General features: G+C 34.3%; 2 protein-coding genes across 2 annotated transcripts; both read right to left on the minus strand.

Moving 5' to 3' along the window:
• Positions 1-13279: 13279 nt before the first annotated feature.
• On the minus strand, positions 13280-14989 carry LOC127839476 (zinc finger protein 862-like). The gene has a single exon (XM_052367875.1). It carries the CDS (start codon positions 14987-14989, stop codon positions 13280-13282), a length of 1710 nt encoding a protein of 569 aa, XP_052223835.1.
• A 4374-nt stretch (positions 14990-19363) lies between these two features.
• On the minus strand, positions 19364-24047 carry LOC127839342 (BTB/POZ domain-containing protein 6-B-like). Its single transcript, XM_052367682.1, has 3 exons — positions 23902-24047; positions 22340-22587; positions 19364-22010 (listed from the first exon to the last, which is right to left on the minus strand). The coding sequence occupies exons 1-3, from the start codon at positions 23902-23904 to the stop codon at positions 21044-21046; spliced, it is 1218 nt and encodes a 405-aa protein (XP_052223642.1). The 5' UTR covers positions 23905-24047; the 3' UTR covers positions 19364-21043.
• Positions 24048-26027: the final 1980 nt, after the last annotated feature.

A 26027-nucleotide genomic window follows, 5' to 3' on the forward strand; every position in this document is an offset into this window, starting at 1 on the left:
AGTCAACGCACGGCCTTAGCCTCAGCAAGCCTGATCTGGATCCTGGAGTAACTTCTGAAAATACAATATTTCATGACCAAATCGAATAACAAAACGGTATAAATACATGCTTTAGACATATTAATTATTTATTTGAACAAAACTACCTTATTAATCAACACTAATTAATAATCATTCAATCGAATATTCGAATATTCGCATAAAACAGCTGGATTGATTTTACCTTGTTATGTGTGAATTTCCATTGGTTTGTAAGTAATATCCGTTTGCTAAATACGAGGCTGTTTATTAACGTTGCTATCGAAAAATGGTATCGCTGTCGACTAATACTATGACCGATACTGTGATCGGGCACAAATAGAATGTAAAAAATCGTGTCATAGAATTTGAATTTTTAATGATTCCACAGATTTGTAGCAGACCGCGCATATGTAAAACTAAGTTTACACACATTACACGTTGCAGTCTTCTTATCCACAGACCGTGTAAAGTAGTCCATACTGCTGAAGGGGCTGGTGGCATTTTCAGATTTGAATTATGATTCCTTGATGATTGTTTAGTTTATATATATATATGTTACTTTTGAGTAATTCACATTATTTAAATGTCTGTTCAAACTGTGATAACAAAAACTAAATTATTATTCGTAAGTAATTTGAAGCCCTTAATTGGTACCTAATTGACAAACAACAGTTCGGGCCCTTTCTTATCGTAAGTATATTACATTGCGCGATTTGAGTAATTCACACATTTAAATGGCTGTACATACTGTGATCACAAAACTGAATTAATATTCGCCAGTCAATTGAAACCGTTCATTGGCACCCCATTGGAAAACAACAGTCGGGGCCTTACTTAGAGCGTGTATACTGCATTGCGCAATCAACACTCATACGGGCCGCGTTATCAGTTTGACACGAAAAACGTCACGTCAAACATGTTACTCCCAGGTGGTTTCGGTTGCTTTTTAGTAAGCGGTTCGCAGGTCATTAAATATTGGTGAAATTACGTTTGAATAAAAATGCGAATTTGCGAATATCATTTTTATTATTCGAATGCTGACCATTCAATCGAATATTCGAATATTCGAATAATTTTGCCATCCCTACTAATTATATGTGTGTTTGTTCTTTGAACACTTACTTGAATGTCGTGTAATCCCCTTGTTCACATGGCATTCTTTGCATAGAAACGATACAAGTCTCCTATGATGTCCTTAAAATTGTGCATGTATGCCAATCCATTGGCCGCTTGTCCCGTTGCCGGGACGAGGCGGTGAGCAACACAATGGGTGTTTATGAGGTGTGGTACAAGTTTCCTCAACTGGGTAGCGACACCGTTTTTGGTACCCATCATTACATTTGCGCAATCGCTGCCGAACGCACACATATGTTCTTGTAGCAGATGGCGCTCTCTAAGATGTTTTGTGAGACTTGCGGTGATGGTGTCTGCCTTGACGTCGGCTTGTGGCAGTATTGACTGGAAGCTTGTCCGGCTCCTGCCAACTTTCAGGAACTTGATGAATTTCGTGTTTGGAATAATTACCGAGCATTTTCTCATTAAATGTATCATTTGTCATTTAAAACTGAAGCTCAAGCAAATAAGTATATTACAGTTTATTTTGTGCTGCCAAAATGTACCTTATGTATACTGTCATCTCACTGATAACAGCTGAATCTGTTATCTCATCCACCATGATGGTGTACCATGGGGACTCGATGACCTGTGTTAGAATGTCTTGTCGAATGATGTTGCCTATGACCAAAACCGCATCCTGTAAGAAGCACTGGGAAAACCCTTTGTTGTTCTGACCTTGGTTCATATTGGCCTGGATGGCGCAACATTGGAGCTTCACTGAAACAGCAATTATTCATTATAAATTTTGACCTTGGAACTTTCGGAAAAAATCTCACTGATATAGACTGTATTAAAATAAAAAATGTCCCAATAAAATATATTTTTATTTATATTTTAACTTTCAACTAGTTACTGTAAATAGTACATAATTATCATAAATAGTCAGCAATTTTTCAATAGCAATTGTGCAACTTATTGTACATCGAATCGATCACATTCACTTACCTAGATCATTAAGAGGGAGATAGTTTGTGGTGTGAGAAATTTCCTGTTTCATGGCAATCTTGGGTATAGAGCACATCTCTTCCAGCTGCCCTACCATATGTCCTGGCGCCAGACGGTTTGCTTCAAGAATGTTTGCCTGCGAGTGAGTCTCTGTGCTCTGATGGCGATTAAGTGAGTCCCTTGTTATCCATGTGCAAGGCACAACTACCCAAGGAGCGGAACCGATTGCTGCACGCGCTGGTGTGCACATGTGAACGCACAAAGAGCACATCATACCTACAAAAGGGTGGATACGTGCTAGTTATCCATGGTCAATATGTAGCATGTCCACCAACGAGATGGCAGTGACTGGTAACAAACAATCCAAATACAAGATTCATTTCTTACGAGCCGACAAAGGGAGAATTGACACAGCTAAGTGTATACAACTGAATCACCGATGTTACGGTATTGCGAATCACGAGGGCGACATGTTTGTAACTAACGGTAATGCAGTGTGTCAATACACCATGGATGGGCGGCTAGTGAAGAAGTTATATGAGGATACATCAGTTGGAATCACTGGTAATTATTTATTTAGTGTGTATTGTTTACCAAAAACAATAACATGAAACTGATAATATGTGCGCTAAAGACTAGCAAACAGCATTCAGCTTGTAACACTATGAACATGTCCTGATCTCAGTTGACATTGGCATTTACCTTCTTTTTGACTAACAATTAATCAGAATTCTAAAGTACTGGTTAATCTAAAATGACGCGTTTGTCTGTTTTACATAATGCTTCATACGCAAATTTGATATTTGCGAGCATGATGAATACTATCAACCCAGCCGCATCATCCGGAGTTATTGGACTTATTATAATAACTGAATGAATCAATTCTGAAAAAGCTTCCCCTGTTTGCATATATATTCTTAAATTGAACGCAGAATCGTGTTCAAGAATAAGATGTTTTATGCATTGTAGCGTTCTTGTTCAATATATCTCACGAAGGTAAAATATATTTTACATCATAATAACAGTTTTGTTAGTATATACACTGGTAATATAGTTCATATTTTGTTATTTTATCCGCGTGGAAATTAGATACAGCATTTACAAGAAAAGGGAATATGGAATGATATGTTACAGATTTAAGGAAACAATGTATTCAAAAGATATGGTTGTTTAAAATCACTCCTCTCCTGTAAAGTGACAGCTGTGTGAATGATGCTACTAGTGTTTGTGAAAATGTATTTGTACATACAATATATATATATATATATATATATATATATATATGTATAACCCATGTATTGTAATTTAAGTTCTTCACATACATAGTTTATATCTAAACTTAACTAAATGTTTCATCATTTATATTAACTAAACAAAAATAAAATTGGAAAACGGTCACCAAGGCCGTATGTTGACAAGTGCAGTTAAACTGCATACAATAACATACAATAATAACAAATCAATCAAAATAATGTACATTATAGGGTTCAAAATAAATAATAGTACATGCACTTTAGTATTCAAAAGGAAAAGTAAGTTTGATTTTAACTAGAACACAAATACTTAATATCGATTTCAGTAAATATACTTTAAAACAGACATAACAAAATGTATAAAATACATTTTAAGGCGCATTTTATTGTAAATTTTTACATCATTTGACAACTACATTGGTATTTGCCTTTTAAAGTAGATTTTAATCAGTAAATGCAGAATCCAACTATAACAAAATAGTCTATACTATTACATAATACACTTTAAGGGGCAGATTAAATGTGTTCATTTTAATTCTTTACATGACGAGATCTATTCATGTTAATATTATTCATATATATATATATATATATATATATATATATATATATATATATATATATATATATATATATATATATATATATATATATATATATATATATATATATATATATATATGTATAACCCATGTATTATAATTTAAGTTCTTCACATACATAGTTTATATCTAAACTTAACTAAATGTTTCATCATTTATATTAACTAAACAAAAATAAAATTGAAAAACGGTCACCAAGGCCGTTTGTTGACAAGTGCAGTTAAACTGCATACAATAACATACAATAATAAAAAATCAATCAAAATAATGTACATTATAGGGTTCAAAATAAATAATAGTACATGCACTTTAGTATTCAAAAGGAAAAGTAAGTTTGATTTTAACTAGAACACAAATACTTAATATCGATTTCAGTAAATATACTTTAAAACAGACATAACAAAATGTATAAAATACATTTTAAGGCGCATTTTATTGTAAATTTTTACATCATTTGACAACTACATTGGTATTTGCCGTTTAAAGTAGATTTTAATCAGTAAATGCAGAATCCAACTATAACAAAATAGTCTATACTATTACATAATACACTTTAAGGGGCAGATTAAATGTGTTCATTTTAATTCTTTACATGACGAGATCTATTCATGTTCATATTATTCATATATATATATATATATATGAATAATATATGTATATATATATATAAGAAATAACGTGTTATTGGAAGTGATTATAAATGCATATTCAAAACAATTATATACACGCACTTGATGTACTATACAAACATAATCCAATAAAAGTAGTCTTTTTTCATGAAAACGTATGCTTACCTTAAAAAACGTGTGCATGTGAATAGAGATAATAAATATTAAATAGAACATACATGAACTTCGTTTCCTATAATGAGTTTTTTTAAATGATAATAAACCATTTGTTAGTGATACAAAACTGTTATATATTACTAAAATCAATCTTGAGTTTTTTAAAGTTAAAGTCTAATATATATTTCAATGACTTTTAAATAAGTTTTGACAACTCTTTGGTTATAATATAATTGTGTAATATTTGGTAGCTTATAAGAGCTATATTTTGCCTGTATACACATACAAACAAAACTTTGATATTTGTCTTAATTTTGCAAGCTAGTGCGTGATGTTAGTTGAATAAAACAAGTATCAAGCTTGTTATGTGAATAGAATACCAATATAAGATATTGGAACATGTTTGAACATATATAATTTGATCTAATTATCGACGTATATCCAGACATTAAACAATCTAAATATTATATTTTACGTTAATACAATTCATAATGTGTATGATTAGTTAAATGTGTTGGGGTAAGCCCAGATGGAAAGAGGATCTATGCAACGAATAGGGTTAGTGGCAATATCCGTACACTGACGAGGGATGGAGTGGTCACAGCAACGCTCCAGGATCCTGCTTGTATAACGTATGACTTATAAATAACATACACGTGACAGCCAATGGACTTGTTTTTTGTCTTAGGTGACAATTCTATAAGTGAAGTTGACAAAGTCGGAAAGAAAGTTCTCAATACCATAACACTTGATATATCCTACCCTGGTTCAGTCTACGTCAATCAAGACGTAAGCAAGATGAGTGTTGGATATTCTGGAAACGACATCATTGAATTAAACATAAATGCATCCTGAAAAGTCAACAGTTACTTCGTAACTCACGAATTTATTGCAAGCATTAAAGCGTTTTGTTTGATAAGATCCGATATACGTTCAGCCTCAGTGTTACATGTACTAATATTCATAATTATTTTTTCGTTTTCAATTGACTTCAAGTTCATAGTTTTTAATTAAGTAACACTTTTTCAACATAGAAACATGTTTCGATATTGTTACATTTTCTTCTTCACTCTTCACTTTTCAACTGAATTCCACAAGTAAAATTAATTGTTTATTGTTCCATCATCAGCCCCAACTTTAAATCTTCAATCATTGATTATCTCTTTTTTTTTTCTACATGGCTTAATTTTTACCTTGTTTCTTTTTACAATTCCATTATCATCGTTGGGGCTATCTGTTCATAAATTTATAGTATTTTGTCAAATTTATTTCGTAAACTTTATCCTTATTTCAGTGTTGCCATAATTTGTGTTTCCGTAGTATAAATTTTTGTGTGATTTATAATAAGATGTAATGTAGTTAAGTGCTTTTCTAATCATGTACAACAATGCGTTCATATAATCCATCATAAATCCATATAGGATTGTTTGGTGGAATTTCAAATTGGGACCTAAGAGTGGAACTTAAATTTGGCCTCATTGTGGTTTATAATTTGGTGTTCAACGTACTTAAGAATCAAACCTGTAAAGACAAAATTATCTCACTGCTGATGCTCAAACGTGACTTCTAGAGTGTCAAGCTTTTTCTTAAATTTGACCTAGTAACCTGGTTTAATACCCACGTGATCCAACTTTAAAATAGGCCAAAATATTATTCTGAGATCTGACCAAGTTTCATCAGGATGGGATGATACATGTGACCTCTAGAATGTTAACGGAGGCCGCACGATGAACAAAAGACGATGAGATATACATGACTCAATATTTTCCAAGGGTCACATGCATTAAAGCTACATTTTGGCAAAAATGTAAATGTTAAGTTTTAAAATTAGATTGTTGAATCATTTAAAAGTATTTTTTCTTGAAAAAAAACAGTCAGATTACACCGTCTTACACTAAGAGGGAAGTTTGTTAATAAATACACTCAGACTACATGTTCTGCACTTCAGATATTTAAATTACGCTTCAGGAAGTATGTCATTCTATGCAGTAAGTGCATTATTTGACAACATACTGGCAGCATGGGCTGTTAAAATCACTTTTTAATTGGTGAAAACCGTTTGTCAACTGTATTATTAACTGCCTTATGTCTGCAGGATTTGCCTAGCTGACGTCGCATTAAGCATAGTCTCAATCAGAGCTCCAGTTAAGGATTTCGTCTATAGGATATTTTACCCCCTGATATTTTTGTTAAAGCGTATTTTACTCTTTTGTTTTAGCAATAAAGGGTAGTTAAGAATTTTGAGGGGTATTTTCCATTTCAATAGAAAACCGACATAGTACATGGCGTGTTTAATCTAGACATATTAGTATTTGTTATTAACAAATGCAAACAGAATACATTTTCAATGATGATATGAACAGACTTTCTGCGAAATATTCTCGAAGGAGCCGCTGGTCGCTTAAAACATCCCTTTTTGATCCACAAACATGATGGGCCGCCATTTTTACTACAAGCTTATTTTGATTGACTTACTTTTGATTCAAATGCTTACTTACACTAAAAACTCAACTGGATTATTGGTTAAACCGGTTACGCACTTTAATCGATTAAAAAAACGTATCGATATTTGTATTGCGTAATGTTACGCACTGGGCCGATTTTTAAATCGTGTTTTATATTTTTCAATGCGTAAATACGCAGATACGATACTTATCTGGAGCTCTCGTCTCAATAAAGGCCAATATAGATTCACATTCTTTTCGAATGGTAGCTAAGCTTCATGTCGTTTATAATACATACACCATTGGTCATCAAGAATTACATATTACAAGCGAGTATCACAATCACACGTATTATACACTATTTAAATATTAACTTTAGCTCCATAATTTTTTGCCTAACACGTGTCTCTTGTTATGTCTAGTTTGGTCATGACAGCGGGTATTTTTCTATTTATTCCAGTTAAAATTCAGATCATAAAATCACGTCAGTACTAGGATGGTTCACAGACATGAATTCCCCTGCATGGCATAATTGGACAAATACAAATTCAATATATATTTTACAGTCAATGTGGCAAAACAACAAAGATCCATAACTCTGACAAAGCTCTTCGTAGCCAAATTAATTTCTTTACAATCGTGTATACATTTAGGTCATGTAATTGTGAAAGTTTGAGTCAAATACTCATGAATGAATTATTGTACAGTTATAAATACATCACTATGAGAAAAACTTTCAGTGACACCGAAGACACGAGTTTGTAACCTTGTATATGCGTTTTGTCAATTAAAGCAGATTGTTTTGAAAAACGTTCTTATTTGTTTACAGCTTTAAGATATTCAGATAATATTAAAATAATATTCAAATAATAACACACCAACATGTGTTTAAAGATAAAACTTCCACCGAAACGTTAAACTAGCATCTGATCATTATGTTCTTACACATTTTATATTGTAAATAATAAAAATTCATTGGTTATAGAATGTATTATCTAAACAAACATCACCACCAACAGCACAATCAATCCATAAGGTTCCTACAATTAATGCAATTTTACACTGCGTAGAATGACCATTACTTCTCATTTACAAAAAACGGTATACATTATTATATATTAACCATAATATAACTATTCTTAAACAAGTTATTTTAAATTCTCAAACTTAAAAAAATAATAGAGTACGTTACACGAGTGCAGTAATTGTCATTTACACCGAACATTTGACACAACAATATTCATTTTTATCAGCAGAAAAAAACGTGAGAATTTAAGACTCTAGAATGTGATATTATTATGTAGTATTATTTCTTTGTGTTGATCACAAGTTCAAATCCATAAAACTGTCCCTGTGAAAAGTTGGTACCGTTATCATTTGATCTAACCTTTAAATCACTGAGAGTCATAGTCACACCTTCCATTGTTATATTGGTATTGGTTAAAGCACAATAAAACACACTAGTTCCTGTCATCGTTTTTCGTATGGAATATTCGTTCGTAGATTTAAGATGAAGTTGTGTTTCTAGATTAACGAGCAAATGGGTAAAACCTTTATTGTAATTCATCGTAACATTCTGAGTATGAATAATTGTTTTACCGTCAAGTAGCTCCATCACACCAGTAACAGAACCTTCATTACTTGGTAAAAACAAATCCACTGCACTCAGTTCACAATCTTTTGGCACTGCAAAACTGAGGCCATCTTGTTTCCCGCCATACCCCCAACCGCTGGAAACCTTTCCACACCTATATTAAAAAACATGTTTTTATTACCGTACACTCCAGACAGGGTTCGTTAAAAAATTTTGAGACATTTACCTTTTTTTACAAAACTGCGATAAACGCTGAGCAAATTATCCTTGCTAAGTACGTTTCCAGAAGCTACAACATCAGTAAACTCTTCAGGAGACATTTGTAGGAACCTTATCTGGCCAATCAGTTCGTCCCCGAACTCCTGCCTTATATTAACATCCGTTTCCTGTTTCCCCGCTTCTCTATATGTCTGAGCAGCCCACCGTTTACATGCAACGTTCAGTTCACACTCACTAGCGCTGAAAGTTTCTAGTTTAAGCACTTCTTCTAATCCTGACTTGGACATTCGAGTAAACGCACCGGATTTCAAAACATTCTCGGACTTGTCCGCAATAAATTCCAAACTTTTAACTTTTAGCTCTGCATCGTCAAACAATATTGCCTGGTCCAGAATAGTGAAGACATTTTCTGAGTCAATGTTGTCAGTCAGAAATGTCTTGCATTGGCTTTCTAATCCAGGAACATCGTATTTCTTCGCCGTGTACAACAAACTTAGAACTGTTTCTGAGCTCAGGTCAATCTTGCCGCTGTACAGGTACCTGACTAATAAGATGAATAATTATCGAACAGGCGGAATTATATGCATGAAAGAACAACTATTGTGGCCAAAAGTATACAGCATCAAAACAGAACGACGAATGCTATTATATTTAGTATGATATCATTGCTAAGGTGAACGAGATTGCACATTAATATAGTTGATCGGAATAAAATGCGTATGGCTTAACAGCCCCGCTATTTCGCTTTAGACACAAATATACGTGGAAGTGAACAATAAATAAAATATAATATTTAAATACAGGTTAAAATGGCTTACACAATAAAGGTATTTTTATACCGACTGTAATAGATTATCTAGGGTAGATGACTCTATATCTGGAACGTAGATGACATCTTTGGATTCGGCTAGTGTGCCACAAAACATGGCATACAAGACTGGACTTCGGCTGGCGAGAATAAATTTGTGACATTTACTGTTTTTGTTCGTTTCCGGCAGCTAATAGAACGTCACATAGGGCTTCGTTCTCAAGCATCTTAAGGTTTGCTTCGGCGAAGGGTTCCGAATACTGCCAATTGGTTGCCATTTCCTGAAAAAAAGCATTCTATGTTAAATGCTTCAAATCGAATAATATGGTTCAAATAGAACTTTAAACACTATTGAATTTATTGATCAGCCCTCGTACAAAAGAGTACATGCCTTTATCACTATCAAAGTATTTCCTTTATGCTATAATTTACCATTCTCCTACATTTATTCCAATAAAATAAATGTGTTTAAACCAACAACAGTCATATATATGTTAAGCTGATGTGCGTATATGTAATTTCGACTCAAATGGTCGAGTGTGTATTTCGGCGTTGAAATATTTGTCCGCCTCATAAAGATTTCTTCGTGGAAATCAGGTCTAACATAAGTCATAGTTTAGACATTAAAACACACACACACGTTCACTGAATCGCTTGGAAATTAGTCATTTGAGTTGTTGTACAGATTGACCATGACAATTTTATGGCTATCGATGTCGTACATTTTGTGTGTTATTTCGATAGCCATTAAAACAGTATCTATAGCCTGATTATAGTCTAAATAAAACATCTGACCATTAATTTATATATCGATTAATTATGTTATATTGTTAGTGAAGCAAATAGCTTGTGATATTTGGTATTCTTTTTATTTAAATTATGAATGTATACATGGTTTATTATACATGGCATACTTCTATATTCAGTCGAAGACAGGATGAAGATTGATACTAATTTTGTCTTCATAACCTAGTTAGACTTTTAGAATTTAGTTCAAAAGACCATATATAGTTAGTTGTATGCATATTTCACAATATCTTCCGATTCAGTTAACACCTAAAATGAAGATTCAGAACAAGCAATATCGTTAGACTACTTACTTCATCAAATATTGCGATTTGCCCACTAAAAAGAGTTGTATGTTCTCAATAAAAATGCGGCGCGTTCGATTTTGAACAATTTAATTTACACCTATGTTAAATATAATTACCTCAGTAGTGTAAGTTGCGTTCAAGTTACTTTATCCGACCGTTGGGGACTTTAGCGGGCATGTGATGATAACATTATCTATGCGTAGAGTACGGGTACTAAGTTGTATCAACCGGCTTATTTGATGGTAGATAGCTAATTGAGAATACTAGGTTAGTGTTGAATACAGAGAAGTTTATGTTGCGAGGCTTAGAACGCCGGAAGCGCGAGCCTTGGCGAACGCTTTCGGTGTTAGAGCCGAGCAACATAAACTTCTCTGTATTCAACGCTTATTCCAGTATTCTATTTATCCCATTTGATTCATTAACGTGACATTTTACATAAATAGATCTTATAATCTTAACAATAATTTTAATTCAGTCATAAAAGCGCTTTAAATCTAACAAATGTAACCATGCGTAGTGATATACATGTATTTGTTCTGGTACGCAAAATAGTCTTTAAAAAAAATTCATACACAAACTGTAAAACAAGTAAAAATATCACCATATGCCTACATTCAATTTTACGCAGTATGCGAATTTTAACACATTACGACCGCGAAAAGAAGATTTTACTTTACTATAATTTATTTTATTTTCGAAAGAAAATGATCAAAATCCAATATGGCGGCGATTGCTCCTGACAAAATGCTGTCGATGTCAACATGCATGTACACCATCGACGACCTAGTTCTGGCTACCATAACTTTAAATGTCGCTTTTTATGATTTTTGACTGGCGCGACTTTGTACAGGTCTGTCAATACTAAATAAACTGTACGCTGGAGTTTCTTTAGCTATCGAAGACCTTGACAATTTTGACGAGTAAACAGACAATTGCAGCGACTGACACTTTATTTGACAAAATATACAGGGCAATACGTTTTCCGACTTCGGACGACGAATTTAAGGACGCGCAGACCGTGTTTTTATATAATGTTATGGGTATGCCATGTGTGATCCGATGCATCAATGGCGCCCATGTTAAAATCATTTCCCCGGGAACAGGGAACGACAAAAGTACAAACAAAAATCAAAACACGTAAGAACTAGTATCTTACCTTTAATTACCCTTTAAAATCCATCTAATAATCCATTTAACTCAATAATTGACGATTTTGCATCTAGGGTCTTTAATAATTATTTTAGCATAGTTAAATGAAGACCCTTATGCCATTCTATCACTTTATTCAAATGAGTTTATGAACGCGATAAACTTTCTTCTTCGTCACACGCTACGTCATGTACTCTACATTACTGCTGTTGAAATGAACCGGAGCAGTTTATCTAATAATAGCCGTTGGTAAACTCGGTTGCATTTGCAGATTTCTGCATACAAACATAATTATGTTTAAACTTGCACGATGTTTTATTTATCTATGGTAAATGCCCTTATTGTACGGGAAAATAATTTAATATATAAATACACAAAGAATGGAAAACATTCCAGTACACAACAGATAAATGAGTAGAAAATACCCGTGTACAAAATGGGACGTTCCCAATTCCAGTGTGGTGCTATTTTTACCATCTTAAACTTTACACAGCTCTATGCCTAACGTGAATTAAATAGGAAAGCAAACATAGCAGATTATTCATGAACTGTGCGATATGTGTATGGCTTGTTGCACATTCTTACTATTTAAGTAAAATGTCAAAAGTATATGCTTTGGTTATAAACAATGCACATTACACGAAATAAGGAAAATGTGATCAATTCTGAATTGACAATTCAGATATGTCGACATACAGTACATGTAGAAACTAGGTTGGCGCTAAGGAAAAAAATTTAGTAGCCAAATCTAGGGGGGTCCGGGGGCATGCCCCCCCCCTGAAATTTTTTGGATCCTAGATCGTCTGTGGTGCGTTTTAGGGCTATTTCCTGAGCAAAATGAAGACTTTTTTTTTCTAAAATTAGGTCTTTTTTTGCTTGAAGTTTTTTTCTTCGCTGGTGAACTACTTTTTATGTGTGTGAGACTTACCAAACATCAACAACAACATAAGTATTATCATCAATTTATTAGTATCAACAAGCATTGAAGTAACATATAGCAAAACAATGTTTTATTCAACAGCACATAACAGGTACTTATGTTCCTACTTTTCATCGTATTTACTTTTTTAGATTGCAGCCCCTGTGTATTTTTTAGTTTTTTTCTTCGCCGGTTAGCCACTTGCTGACATTCCATTATGCAGCCGATTTTTTTTTTGTTTACATAGACACCGGTGATGTAGTTTCCGGTATTAAGGTTAGAAACCACTAAAACCTGAACAAAAAGACTGAAAACACACCAACACACAATTCACTTGTTGTTCATGAAATGTCTTGCTCGTCTTGCCTTCGCTGCTGCCCACACGTCGAATGCTCTGCCAAAGTTAAAGTTATCCATATCAGCTAACGCCGGTGTGTCGACTGTCAGCATCATTAGGGTGTTCACAGTTGACGTGTAAAGTCTGTTCCTGGGTTTGGTTTTGATCAAATTGTACCGGGAAAACCCGCGCTCGCAGTCAGCACTAGACACTGGTAAAACCAAACACACTTTTATTAGTTTAGACACGTTCGGATAGGACGCAGTTGTATTCCCGTTCTGCAGCACACGTTCAGCCATGTCACTGAAACTCATCCGCCGGTAATTGTTGTTCATGTAGTACTTGAATAGGCACCATTCCGCTCGTAAATCGTCGGGATTAACGGATAGGGGTGAAGCGTCTCTACCGTAGAACTCAGCGAGTTGGTGGATTTCCTCGTTTCCGTAGGTAAGTAATTCGTCCTCTAAAGATGGCAGCCTGGATGGATCGAAGATCGAGAAACGGGATACAGTTCCGTTGTCCGTGAATCGCTCGGACAGATTGTTGAGAAGCACTCCTAAGTAATTCTCCATGCTCGTTATGGTGAGCGTCACAAGGTTTTGTGAACACTTGATCTGATTCATCCGACCCTCTACTCCATATTGGAACCCATCGACGTAGTTCTCTGGTAGACTGGAAATGAATGTTCTCAGGAACGGCCCAGGTACCGTCTTCATTGCGCGCAACGCACCGACTGCCGCATTGAGTTGAAAGGCCAGCTCAGACACTGTTAAATCGCGTCTCTGAAAGTTTTTACTTAGAATGTTCAATGTCGTTAGTACATCTTTCATGTAGTGGGAGGTGTACAGGAACCGGTAGTCCGTTATGAATTTCAGCAGACCTTTCGCAACGGGATCACCAAACTCGGCTGAATCCATCTCCATACATGTTACCAGCGCATCATAGTTTGCTAGCAAGGCGTCGACAGCTCCCTCAAATGACAGCCACCGAGTATGGAACGTCTGCTTGAATTTCCGTTCAGCCATTTCGTACACTTGTTGGATCTTTTTAAGTCTTGACTGATGTTTCGGCGAGTAGTGATAGTACTTATATATCGTGTTTATCATGGCCTGGAATTTCTTTAAGTACTTGTCACTGTCGGCGGCTTGTCCACTGGCCAGGGCTAGTCTGTGTGCGATGCAGTGGATACTGAGCGTGAGACCGTTTCGTTGTTTCATCAGCGTTGTAACGCCTCCCCGTACACCTGTCATAACGCTCGCACCGTCGGTTGTCATACAGGCTATGCTTTCCATGCTGAGTCCTCTCATTTCGATAATTCTTGTGATGGTCTGGTACAAGTTACTGGCTGTGCACTCGTCGCCGTTCAATTCAGTGACCTCCAGGAACTTCGTGTTTGTCTGTCCTTGATGAGCGTATCGGACGTAGAGAACGAGAGTCTTTTCTGTGGATACGTCCGTTGACTCGTCGCACATGACAGAAAAGATGCCGCTCTGCTTGACGTCTGCGATCAACTGAGTTCTTACGACTTCAGCCATCGCATCCTGCATCTCCTTGACACTTTGGTGATGTTCGTATGGTAGTGATTTGTCCGCTTTCGTCAAGCAGTCGAACTTGGAGATGTGATGATGGGTCAGTAGTTTGTTCAGGTCACTGATGGCACTCGACGGATCGTTTCGTTGAGCAAGGTAGTACAAATTCTTCATTATGCTCTCAACGCCGTTACGTTCTTTTTCAGCGGCTTTGATTGCAGACTGCTCAATGCTCGGTCGCTGTCTGCGCGGAGATGGCGAATTTTTGGTCAGTGGTTAGGACATGTTTTCGGATGCCGTCGAGCTTCATCTTGTCGCATCCTGAAGTCCATATATTTTGACGACCGGCACCCTCGCAAAGCTCGCAGAACATCAGCTGGTTGTCCGATTCGTAACGGATGAATGGGAACTTATTTTTCCATTCTGGCTTGAACCTGCGGTCAGATGGCGTGGTCGGCGTAGATGGTAGTTCTACGGTTGGTCGTGTTAGTGTATTAACGACTGGGATTTCATTTATGCCCTTGCTCGGTGTATCTTCATCAATAATCAGTTTCTGCTTTTTCGTGGGTGTCAGGAAGCTAAACAATGATTTCTGGCGATGATCTTCAGATTGAATTTTACGTTTATTTGACTTCGTAGCAGACATGTTTAGTTAACAAGTGATAGTTTTTGAATGACAAAGTTTTAAAGAAATGTAATTTATATCACGAAAGGGAACATTTATTTTCGCGAGCAATCAGCGTTGGCAATTGGTAAAAAAACATCAAAATAAGTCTTCCATTGTCCCAACTAATTTTTATCGCGAATTAGATACATGTGTCAATTACGTCTTCGCTAATATGGGCCCCTCTCCTCGCAGTTCGCTAGTTAAATTTTCGCGAGTTATACAAAACAAAAGTGCCAATTAGCAAAACAGACCCCCTGTTTGTAACTACTAAGATACTGATTTATTGCTGTATTACTTTGTTTCTTGACTGGTGCGGCATGTTTTTCTAACTAGTCGCCAGCGTAAGTTGGCAGTATGTCGCACACAAAACGTAAAATCGTACAAATTATTCTATAAAAAAGCATAATATTTTTTATCAGGTTCCCCAAAATGTAACCAGTTAACTGGTCGTTTCGGTAGGGTGACTGATCAACCTCTTGTATCACTAGTTATTATATATTAATGCATAAAATTTATTTTAAGACTTTCTTTTATCAATTTCACACTCAGCGTTCGACAAAATATAAACAAATAGACGCAATTAACGCCGATTGTAACTTGCAACAAACACATTTTATACGAGTAGGTGGCGATGTCAATCAATCCATAACTCCGCCCATCTAATTAAATGACAATGCCGTACTGGTCAAGACTCGATTACGTTGAACACGGCATGCTTCAGTGATACAATTATAACGTACATAGCCGAGTTATCCAAATGTTAGAAAAAGTATGGTCGCAGTGTAAAGCGTGACCAATTAAGGGATTAGCCATGCCCCATGTGGAGTATCGACCTGAACAAGGCGGTTGTAATTATCACCACGGGCATTTCCGATAAGGGTGTTATCTGTGTATTCATGTCGATGTTTCTGCCGATTTATACGGCCTGAAAACAGGTATTTAGAGAGTGCATTTGAAAATCAGAGATTCCATTTTTTTTCATTCGCCAATTTATTGAAAATCTGATTTTTATTCGCCAGCCAGGAATTCGAATAGCCAATTACGATTATGGCGATCGGTAACGCTAACGTAGAGAAAACATGTGAAATTAGTCGCGTTTATAATAAATCGTCAAAAAAATGGGGAAAATGACGCAATAAGTATGTCATTTTATGACGCCTTCAATCAGCTGATTCATTATACGGATGGCGAAAAATTATGTCATATGACTAGATTTAAAGGTTAAAGGTCGTATAATTTTGAAGCTTAAGTTTTGTCGACTTTGTTTCTTATGAAAAATCATTCAGTGGTAAAGTAAATATAAATAAAAAAATAACAAAACAAAAATCGTGTAATTATATATTTTATTTCATCATTTCTTTTGGTGAAAATGTCATATATATATTTTTCTGCAAAATATGCACATTTTCTTCTAATGGGTGACCTTAAAATTCGATCAATGAACCAAACAATATCGACCTAATTTTAGCGCATATCGCATGAGGTCATTTAAAAAGTAGTCCGTGCACGCGACAGGTATATTCCACAGTGTTGAATACAAGCAAGTATATTTCACAACGTGTTATACTGTCAATGTCGCGGTGAAAATGGGATAAAAGTGTGTATACTACAGACAACGAATCAACTGCAACCACATTTGAAGATATAAGTTCACCTAACAATTACAAAAGGTCAGCCTCGCCCATATTTGAGATATCAAATGCTCATCTGCAATGTCCAGTTATTCTTTAGTCACGCCTGCTCTATGCTAGAAATGCCGTTACATGTATATCAACAAAAATAGAATCTGATGTGGGTCACATGTTTAAAAGCGTTGATGTATGAGGGATAAATAAAAGAAATAAATTACCGGGTTTACTAGAAAATTAAATTAGTTAATAAGTCGTGATAATGCGATGACTTATTCGTGAAAACGAGTAAATATATCAAAAGAACAACTTAATAGATCGTTGTAAAGAGATCTGTTTTTCGATTGAATGACTTTGTAAGTCGTGGACACAGCATAGTTTGCTAAAGGTACCGACATTATCAGCCAATCAAAATACATGTTTAACGAATGATTCAAACTTGTGGATACACTTACGGCGAACACAATTGTAGACGATATAAATATGATGGATCCGCGCTTATAATGCTTTTATGACTGCATGTATTCTGGTTGGTTAATTATTTCATTTACGAGTAAATTATCTCCTTCACATCGCTTATTTGATGTCACACATGGTTTGGTTATCAAGAACCTTTAAAAGGACAACACAATGCTGCCAGTATGTCGCTAATGCATGAAAAAGAACGCAAGTTGTGTTCAGTATGTCAAACCGAAATATTAAACGTATATTTAGTATTGATGTTTTACAATAAAAGCGCATGAAGCTAATTTACATTCAACCGGCCATGTGATGTGCAACTATAAAATCATACATTTTGAACGTTATGTTATTTATAATGACTCAACTGAACCTATTATCTGGGCTAATAGGAAGTGATGAATTATTCGGCAAGGACTTTTAAGTTTCGACTGTAAAATTACCCAGAATAACTATTATTGGGAGAGGATTACGATCGACAAGCACACGATACTGCATGGGTACACGTCCAAAATCGCTTTTGGTTGGAGGTACGTTTTATTTAAAGTTAACCGATTACTATTAGCCGTATGCACCACAGTTAATTATTAAACACCAAGTGGTTCTCACAATTTGAGAATAAAAATGAGTTGCGACATTTTCACAATAGTGAAAAAATGAGTCGCGAAATTTCACTTTCGTTAAAATTTGAGTCACGAACGTCTCAAAATTGTCAAAATTTGAGTCGCGATTTACGAAAACGACCATTCTTCAACTAGCGCAATAGAATTGCCATTTGCTTTGCCAACAGCGCAGGCACATTGTTTTATATTTTATTTTGTTCTCTAGTTATTGTTACTATTGAAAAAATGGACCAACTATTACATTTTTGTTAGTAAATTAATTTCAAAATTCGAAATAAAAAATGCAAATAAAAACTGTTTCCAAGTTTTCGATCCCCTGTCAACCATTTTCAAACTCAGCACGGATTTTGTTGGAACACACGTTCCGACCAAGTTTCATGAAGATAAGAAATTAACGTTGCCTAATGAACGTTAACAGGTGTAATTAAAGACATATCGGGAAAACTTCTCCGCCCAATTGGCGGACATGTTTTCTTCTAAACGAAACTATGGTCGAACTCAGCCGATAAAATCACCATTACAAATATTCTGAAAAAGTTATATAAATATTTTACTCAAATGCTACTTCTTGAGTGTCAAGCTGTTTCTTTAATTTGACCTAGTAACCTAAGTTTTATACCTAACTCGACCCAACTTTTAAATCAGCCAATATATCATTCTGAGATCATTTGACAAAACTTTTGACCAAGTTTCATGGGGATAGGACGATTGATGTGACCACTAGAATGTTTATAAGGTGCGGAGGCCGCACGAATGACAAACGACGATAAAATATTATACATGACTTAATATTTTCCAATTCGCACATGTATTTAACATTATGCAAAATTTGAAATATTTGGTTTTAAAATTAGCTTGTTGAATAATGTAAATGTCTTTTTTCTTGAAAAGAAAAAAAAACACAGTCAAATGACACCTTCTTTCACTAAGGAGGCATTTTGTTAATAAATACACGCACAATACCTGTTCTACATTTCGGATATTTAAATTACGCTTCAGGAATTAAATCATTTTATGCAGTAAGTGCATAATATGACGACAAAATATGACAGGTAGCATAGCATGTTGATTTCAGTTGTATGTATGTGTCAACTGTATTGTTAACTGCCCTATTTATTCGGGATTTGACTAGTTGACGTAACATTAAGCATAGTCACAATAAAAGCCAATATAGATTCACAGCCTTTTTGAATGGTTGAATCTTGTATAGCGTTAAGCAACGTTGCATGTCGTTAATAACATATGCACAATAATTACATAATACAAGCGATTATACCAATTACACGTATAATACACTATAAAACAATATTTTCAGATCCATATCAAGCTTTCATCGGAACAGTAACACTTGGTGATATGTTGATTGATTTGTTTAACACATGTCTCATGTTATGTCTGGTTTGGTCCTTTTGAGATAGCGAAGATCTTTCTCCTGATTGCAGTTAAAATTCAGATAATAAAATTACGTCAATACTATGATGGTTCACAGACATGGATTCCCCTACACGGAATATTTGGACTAAGACAATTCCAATATATATTTTACAGTCACTGTGGACAAACCACAAAGATCCATAATTCTGTCCAAACTCTTCGCAGCCAAATTCTTTTCTTAACAATCATTTTTACATTTATGTCATTTAACAGTGAAACTTTGAGGCAAATACTCATTCATGCATTATTATACAGTTGTAAATACATCACAGTGAGAAACATTCAAAACACCAGCTTGAAGCCATGTACACGCGTATTTATTAACAGCTTTAAGCTATTCTAATCAACAACATGTGTTAAAAGATAAACCTTCAACCGGAACGTTAAACGCGCAACTGATAATTATTTACTTACACATTTAATAATTGTAAATAATTACAATGCATTGGCAATTGTTATTGTTTATTTGTTTAACACCAAAAAACATAATATCGTTAAATATATAATATGTTATTTTAATAAACATCACCACCAACAGCAAAAACACTCCAGTAGGTTCCTACAATTAATGCATTTGTCATACTGCGTTTTTACACCGATGAAGCTACATTACTTTCCATTTACAAACAATGGTATACATTCTTATTTATAGACCATAACCTTACTTTTCTTTAACAAGTTGTTTTAAATTCTCACACGTCTATACATACATATTACGTTGCACGAGTGCAGTCATTTTAATTTACAAAGAACATATAATGATAATGAAAATACTGATAATAATAATCTCTTTATGTTCCGATGGTAACTCATTAAGACAACACATTAATACAAAGTCATGCAAACAGTTAAGCAATGGCAATCTTATTTTAAATGAGGCTTTCTAACAACTATGGTATGTATTACGCATGTTTGCATTATCATGCGGACGTGTATATATGTTTGATAAGAATATAAATATATATATATATACATATATATATATACTACTCACAATGGGTATAACAATAACTGAATTAACACAATAAATAAATATATTAGTAAGACTTTGACGGGCATAAGAGTACTGTAATAGTGTAATAGAAGTGTCATAAAAATCAAGTATATTAAATGACTTCTCTTATATTATAAATTTCTGTTTCAATATTGAAATGGTCTCAAGGAACAATTGTTTATTTACAAAAAGTATTAAAGAATATTAATTTCTTGTTGATTACATTTTCCCATCTGTACACATGACACAACAATATCCATTTTTAACAGTAGAAAATGACCAATCACGTGAGAATATAAAACACAAGTATGTGCTATGTATTTATGTATGTAATATTATTTCTTTGTGTTGATCAAAATTTCAAACCCATAAAACTGTCCCCGTGAAACATTTGAACCGTTATTACTTGATCCAACCTTTAACTCACTGAGCCACACCTTCCATCGTTATATTGGTATTCGTTGAACCACAGAAAAACACGCTTGAGCCTTTCATTCTTTGTCTTATGGAATATTCTTTCGTGGATTGAAGAGTAAGATGTTTATCTAAATTAACGAGCAAATTGGTAGTACCTTTATTGTAATGTAACGTAACATTCTGAGTATGAACGACAGTTGTGTCCTCAAGGAGCTCAAATACGCCTGTCACAGAACCTTCAAAAACCGGCAAAACCATATCCACTGCACTGAGTACACAGTCTTTAGACACTGTAAAACTAAGACCATCCTGTGACCCTTCATACTTCCAAACTTTTTCCATGCGTTTACACCTTACAAACAAAACTTTTGTGCTCGCCGTTAAACAAAGGCTCGCCGTTAAACCCAGTCGGGGTTTGTTTTTGAATTTTGAGGCAATTTCTTGTTTTGCAATGCTGCGATAAATGCAGAGCAATTCATCTTTATTCAGTACGTTTCCAGAAGCTACAGCATCCGTGAACTCTACCAGCGTCATGGTCGGGAATCTAATCAGGTCAATAAGTTCGTCCCCCAACTCCTGCCTTCTCTGTTCATCTGTTTCTTGTTTCCCGGCGGCTCTACATCTATGCGTAGCCCATCGTTTACATCCAAGATACAGTTCACATTCACTTGCGCTAAAAGACTCCAGTTTAAGCACCTCTTGCAATCCAGACTTTGACATTTGAGTAAATGCATCTGATTTCAAAACACTCTTGGATTTGTCCATTATAAATTCTAAACTTTTAGCTTTCATCTCTTCATCGCCAAACACTATTGCCTGGTCCAGAACTGTGCAGACATTTTCGGCATCAAGGTTGTCATTTAGGAATGTCTTGCATTGAGATTCCAGCCCAGGAATATCGTATTTCTTCGCCGTGTACAACACACAAAGAACTGTGTCTGCGTTTATTTCGACCTTGCCACTGTAAAGATATCTGTCAAATAGCATTAACTATTAATCAACATGCGAAATCATATACTAGTAAACAATCGAAAAATTCTTTTGACAAATGTACCGGGAATCAATTTGTTATATGTTCAACAACACTATACAGAACGAAGAGTGATATTGCATTCAATATATATAGTACTGCTTAGATCAACAAGAGCGCTTTAAATATGCAGTTTATAAACGGCGTATAGCTTAAAAGCCACACTATTCCGCTCCAGAGACAAATATCCCTGGACGTTAAAGATGAATAATATATAATAACTCAATACATATTTTATCTGGCTTAAAACATAACCTTCTTCTACTACCGACCGTAATAGATTATCTAGGGTAGATGGCTCTATATCTGGAACATAGATGACGTCTTTGGATTCGGCCAGGGTGCCACAAAACATGGCATAGAGGACTGGACTTCGGCTGGCGAGAATGAATTTGTGACATTTTATCTGTTTTTGTTCGTTTCCGGCAGCAAATATGACGTCACAAAGTGATTCGTTCTCAAGCATTTTAAGATTTGTTTCGGCGAAGGATTCCGAATACTGCGACGTGGTTGCCATTTCCTGAAAAAAGCATTGCGTGTTTAATGTGCAGAACCGAACACATTGTTTCAAATCGACCTTATAATACTTATATGTGTTTCAGTTTGGATTTATCCTTACAACTAGTGCATTGTATCACACCACACGAACTTTACAACATATGTTTATTTAACGATTTGTTATTTAATTATTTTATTTGAATCCAGCAAACTAAACGTTCGAGCTATAACTGCACGGTGTGTATGCATATCGGTGGCCTCTCTGTCAAAATGCTGCCTCTCTGTTCATTCTCGGCTGCCTCTTAGTTATAAACATGAAAAATGGATGATCGTAATTCACAAAACAGATAAGAAAATCTAAAATTAAAACCCGTAAACATATTTGTGCATAAAAAGAGGTGGTCCATGAGTTAAAGCATATATCCAGCTACAGGTTCACAGTATTCCACAAACTCTATCGAAGATGGAATGAGGACGAGGGTGTTCGAACAATCGTGCATACATGGCACTTTGATTACTTTTTAACATAGCTTTTCCGTACTATGTCAAATATCTGATGTCATTGATATTACCTTTATGATCAAAACTTTACGTTCAATGTACGCTATATAGTAATTATCGCCAATTTTACTTAAAAATGCCTACTTTCGCTTTCGTTATGGCACGGAAAGCCTCTCGATCGGCTCACTTTTCTGGCACGGGAAGCCTAGTCGACGATTAACATTGTAATTTTTCTAAGTAAAATGAGTTTAACACTTGTTAAAAGTATTGATAGTAAAAACTTAAATGTCAGAATATTGGATGTAAATATCAAAGTCGAAATGGGACTTTTAACGTAATTATTTGGACTAGCGCTATCGGCTGCATATAATCGACGAATAGGCTTCCCGTGCCAGAACTAGTACATATGTTTAGCCTTATTTGGTTTTAAAATGAATAAATAATTGAAACATGTTATTTCAATTACGACATAAAATAATATTTTGACCAAAATATTGATAACGGTCAATAGGCATACGACAATTGAGTGGTTAACCTAAGACTATATGTATAGCCTAATAAACAAACCTACTTTCGATTTCCTAAACCTTGTAATCGAACTGAATCGGATATACGCAATCATTGTAAAAACTACTCACCATCTCACATGCTGTTATCTCCAATTAACTATTATATATTTATGTTATGCACACTATATTATAGGTTTCCCCTTTTTATTAGATTTTATGTTGACATCAGTCTTTTGGTAGAGTGTGATTAAAAGTCTTACTTTCGATTTAGCAAACCGTGTTATTTAATTGAATCAGAAATACACAATTACCGTAAAAATACTTACCATATCAACTATTACTATATCCAATAAACACTATATATATAAAGGTTATGATGAGTTTCCATTTTTTAGATTTTCAGAAAATTGAATTAGAATATGTCAGCTGATCGAGTACCGACCCACATTACCTCGTACGGAAATATTAAAATACAGGCCAGTATGGCCCATTATGACAGCAGGCTAAACGAGCACACTTTCTTCCTGGTTCCAGAATTGTACTTTGCTAAAAACGGGAATAATAATACAGTTTTTAATTGAAACATCAAAGTAAAAATGTGTTCATTGTATGAACTTAAAATGATTTTAAACAAAAACAGATTGCTGTGTGTATATATGTTCTAAATAAAACAAATACGACAATTTGAGTGTAACTTATCACTACAAAGGCACAATATCAATAATCGATGTTTTCTCACATAAAGTATATACAATTATAATGCACACGACATATTTACAGATAAAATCGGAAATAATATGCTCCGTAGTTCTTTTTATAGACTGGTACCCGGCCGTACGTTCTAAAGTACTATACATGTCAGTCACAAGGGAATAATGGAAAAGCCCACGGTTTGCCATAACGTTGCAATTGTGTTATCAGTTTAAATTAGCTATTATAATACATTACCTAACTAACGGTCACCAGGGCCGTTTGTTGACAAGTGCAGTTTAACTGCATGTAATAACATACAATGATAACAAATCAGTCAAAACAATGTACATGGTAAAGTACAAAACAAATACTGGTACATGTATTGCAGTATGCAAATGAAAAGTAAATTTTAACTGAAACACACATAATGTATATCGCATTCAGTAACTATACTTTAAAAGAGACATAACAAAATGTATAAAAAACATTAAAAGGCGCATTTAATTGTAAATCGTGACATGTTTAAACAACTATATTGTTGTTTGCATTTTTTAGTAGATTTTATTTTAAATGAAAACTCAAATCATCAGTAAAAGCAGAATCCAACTATAACAAGATATTCTCAACTATTACATAATACACTTTAAGGGGCAGATCAATTGTGTTAACTGTAATTCTTTACATGACAAGATCTATTCATGGTATTCTAGTATAATTCATATGTGACCAAAGCTAGAAAAATCAGTCTTGTGTTCAAAAAATCACGTTTTGACTTTTTGGCAATTTTAGATTCTCTAAACATTGTAGTTAACAAAAATGATACATATTTTTTATTTATCACATTTTAATATAATTGTATGACCTTCCAAAGTGACCAACCCTACATTTTACTGTCACGAAAAGTTATCATTTAATGCAAAAAAACAACAAAAACATTTTCAAACAACAAGCAAACTGGTTTATTAAAACAATAATCTTTCCTAAGTCAAATACATAATTATAATGCAATAATTTGACAACAGCATTATGGACATTTAAAATGTATCCTTTGTGATGCTATGGTAACCGATTTACATGTTAATAATCTGCAGAGCATACAATCACGCCTTTTAAAAATATATGAATTGTATTATCAATCAAGTGTTTGTCTAAAGGCAAACACAATATTAATTGCACTGTTTTTGTAATTAGTTAAACAATAACAATCAATAATTTTTTGTGTTCCATGAACAATTTCCTTTTTAATTCATTTACATGTGTAATTAAGTATAATGTAACCTCAAACACAACAGAATGGCAAAAAAACAGCATTGAAAAGTGTTGGTTGAAAGTACACTTGGATACTAAATGTTTCAGTAAATGTAATAATCATTATTAATCATTATTTTTGATATTGTAAAATAGACAAAATAAACAATAATTTATACATATAAATTGTTTATTTTTGTTACTATGAAGTAAACAAACACAATTATAGGATTTTCATGGTAAAACATAAATAAATACAATATTCACATTTATTTTTTTTCCAGTTTTTCGGAAAGGCAGTCTGTGTCCATACGGTGAAAACAATTGCAAATTAAAATAGGAAAATTGATTTTTGTTTTGTAAATATGAGACTTAAAACACTTAAAAACAAGCTTGTGCAATAAGAACAACAAACTATTGTATTGAACACTTCAAAACCTGTATTAACTGACAGATTTAGCACTTGTATACATGTAAATGTATTAGCTTTCCTCAGAATAGAGGATTTTTT

This window comes from Dreissena polymorpha, chromosome 7, assembly GCF_020536995.1.
Source record: "Dreissena polymorpha isolate Duluth1 chromosome 7, UMN_Dpol_1.0, whole genome shotgun sequence".
Classification (NCBI taxonomy): Eukaryota; Metazoa; Mollusca; class Bivalvia; order Myida; family Dreissenidae; genus Dreissena; species Dreissena polymorpha.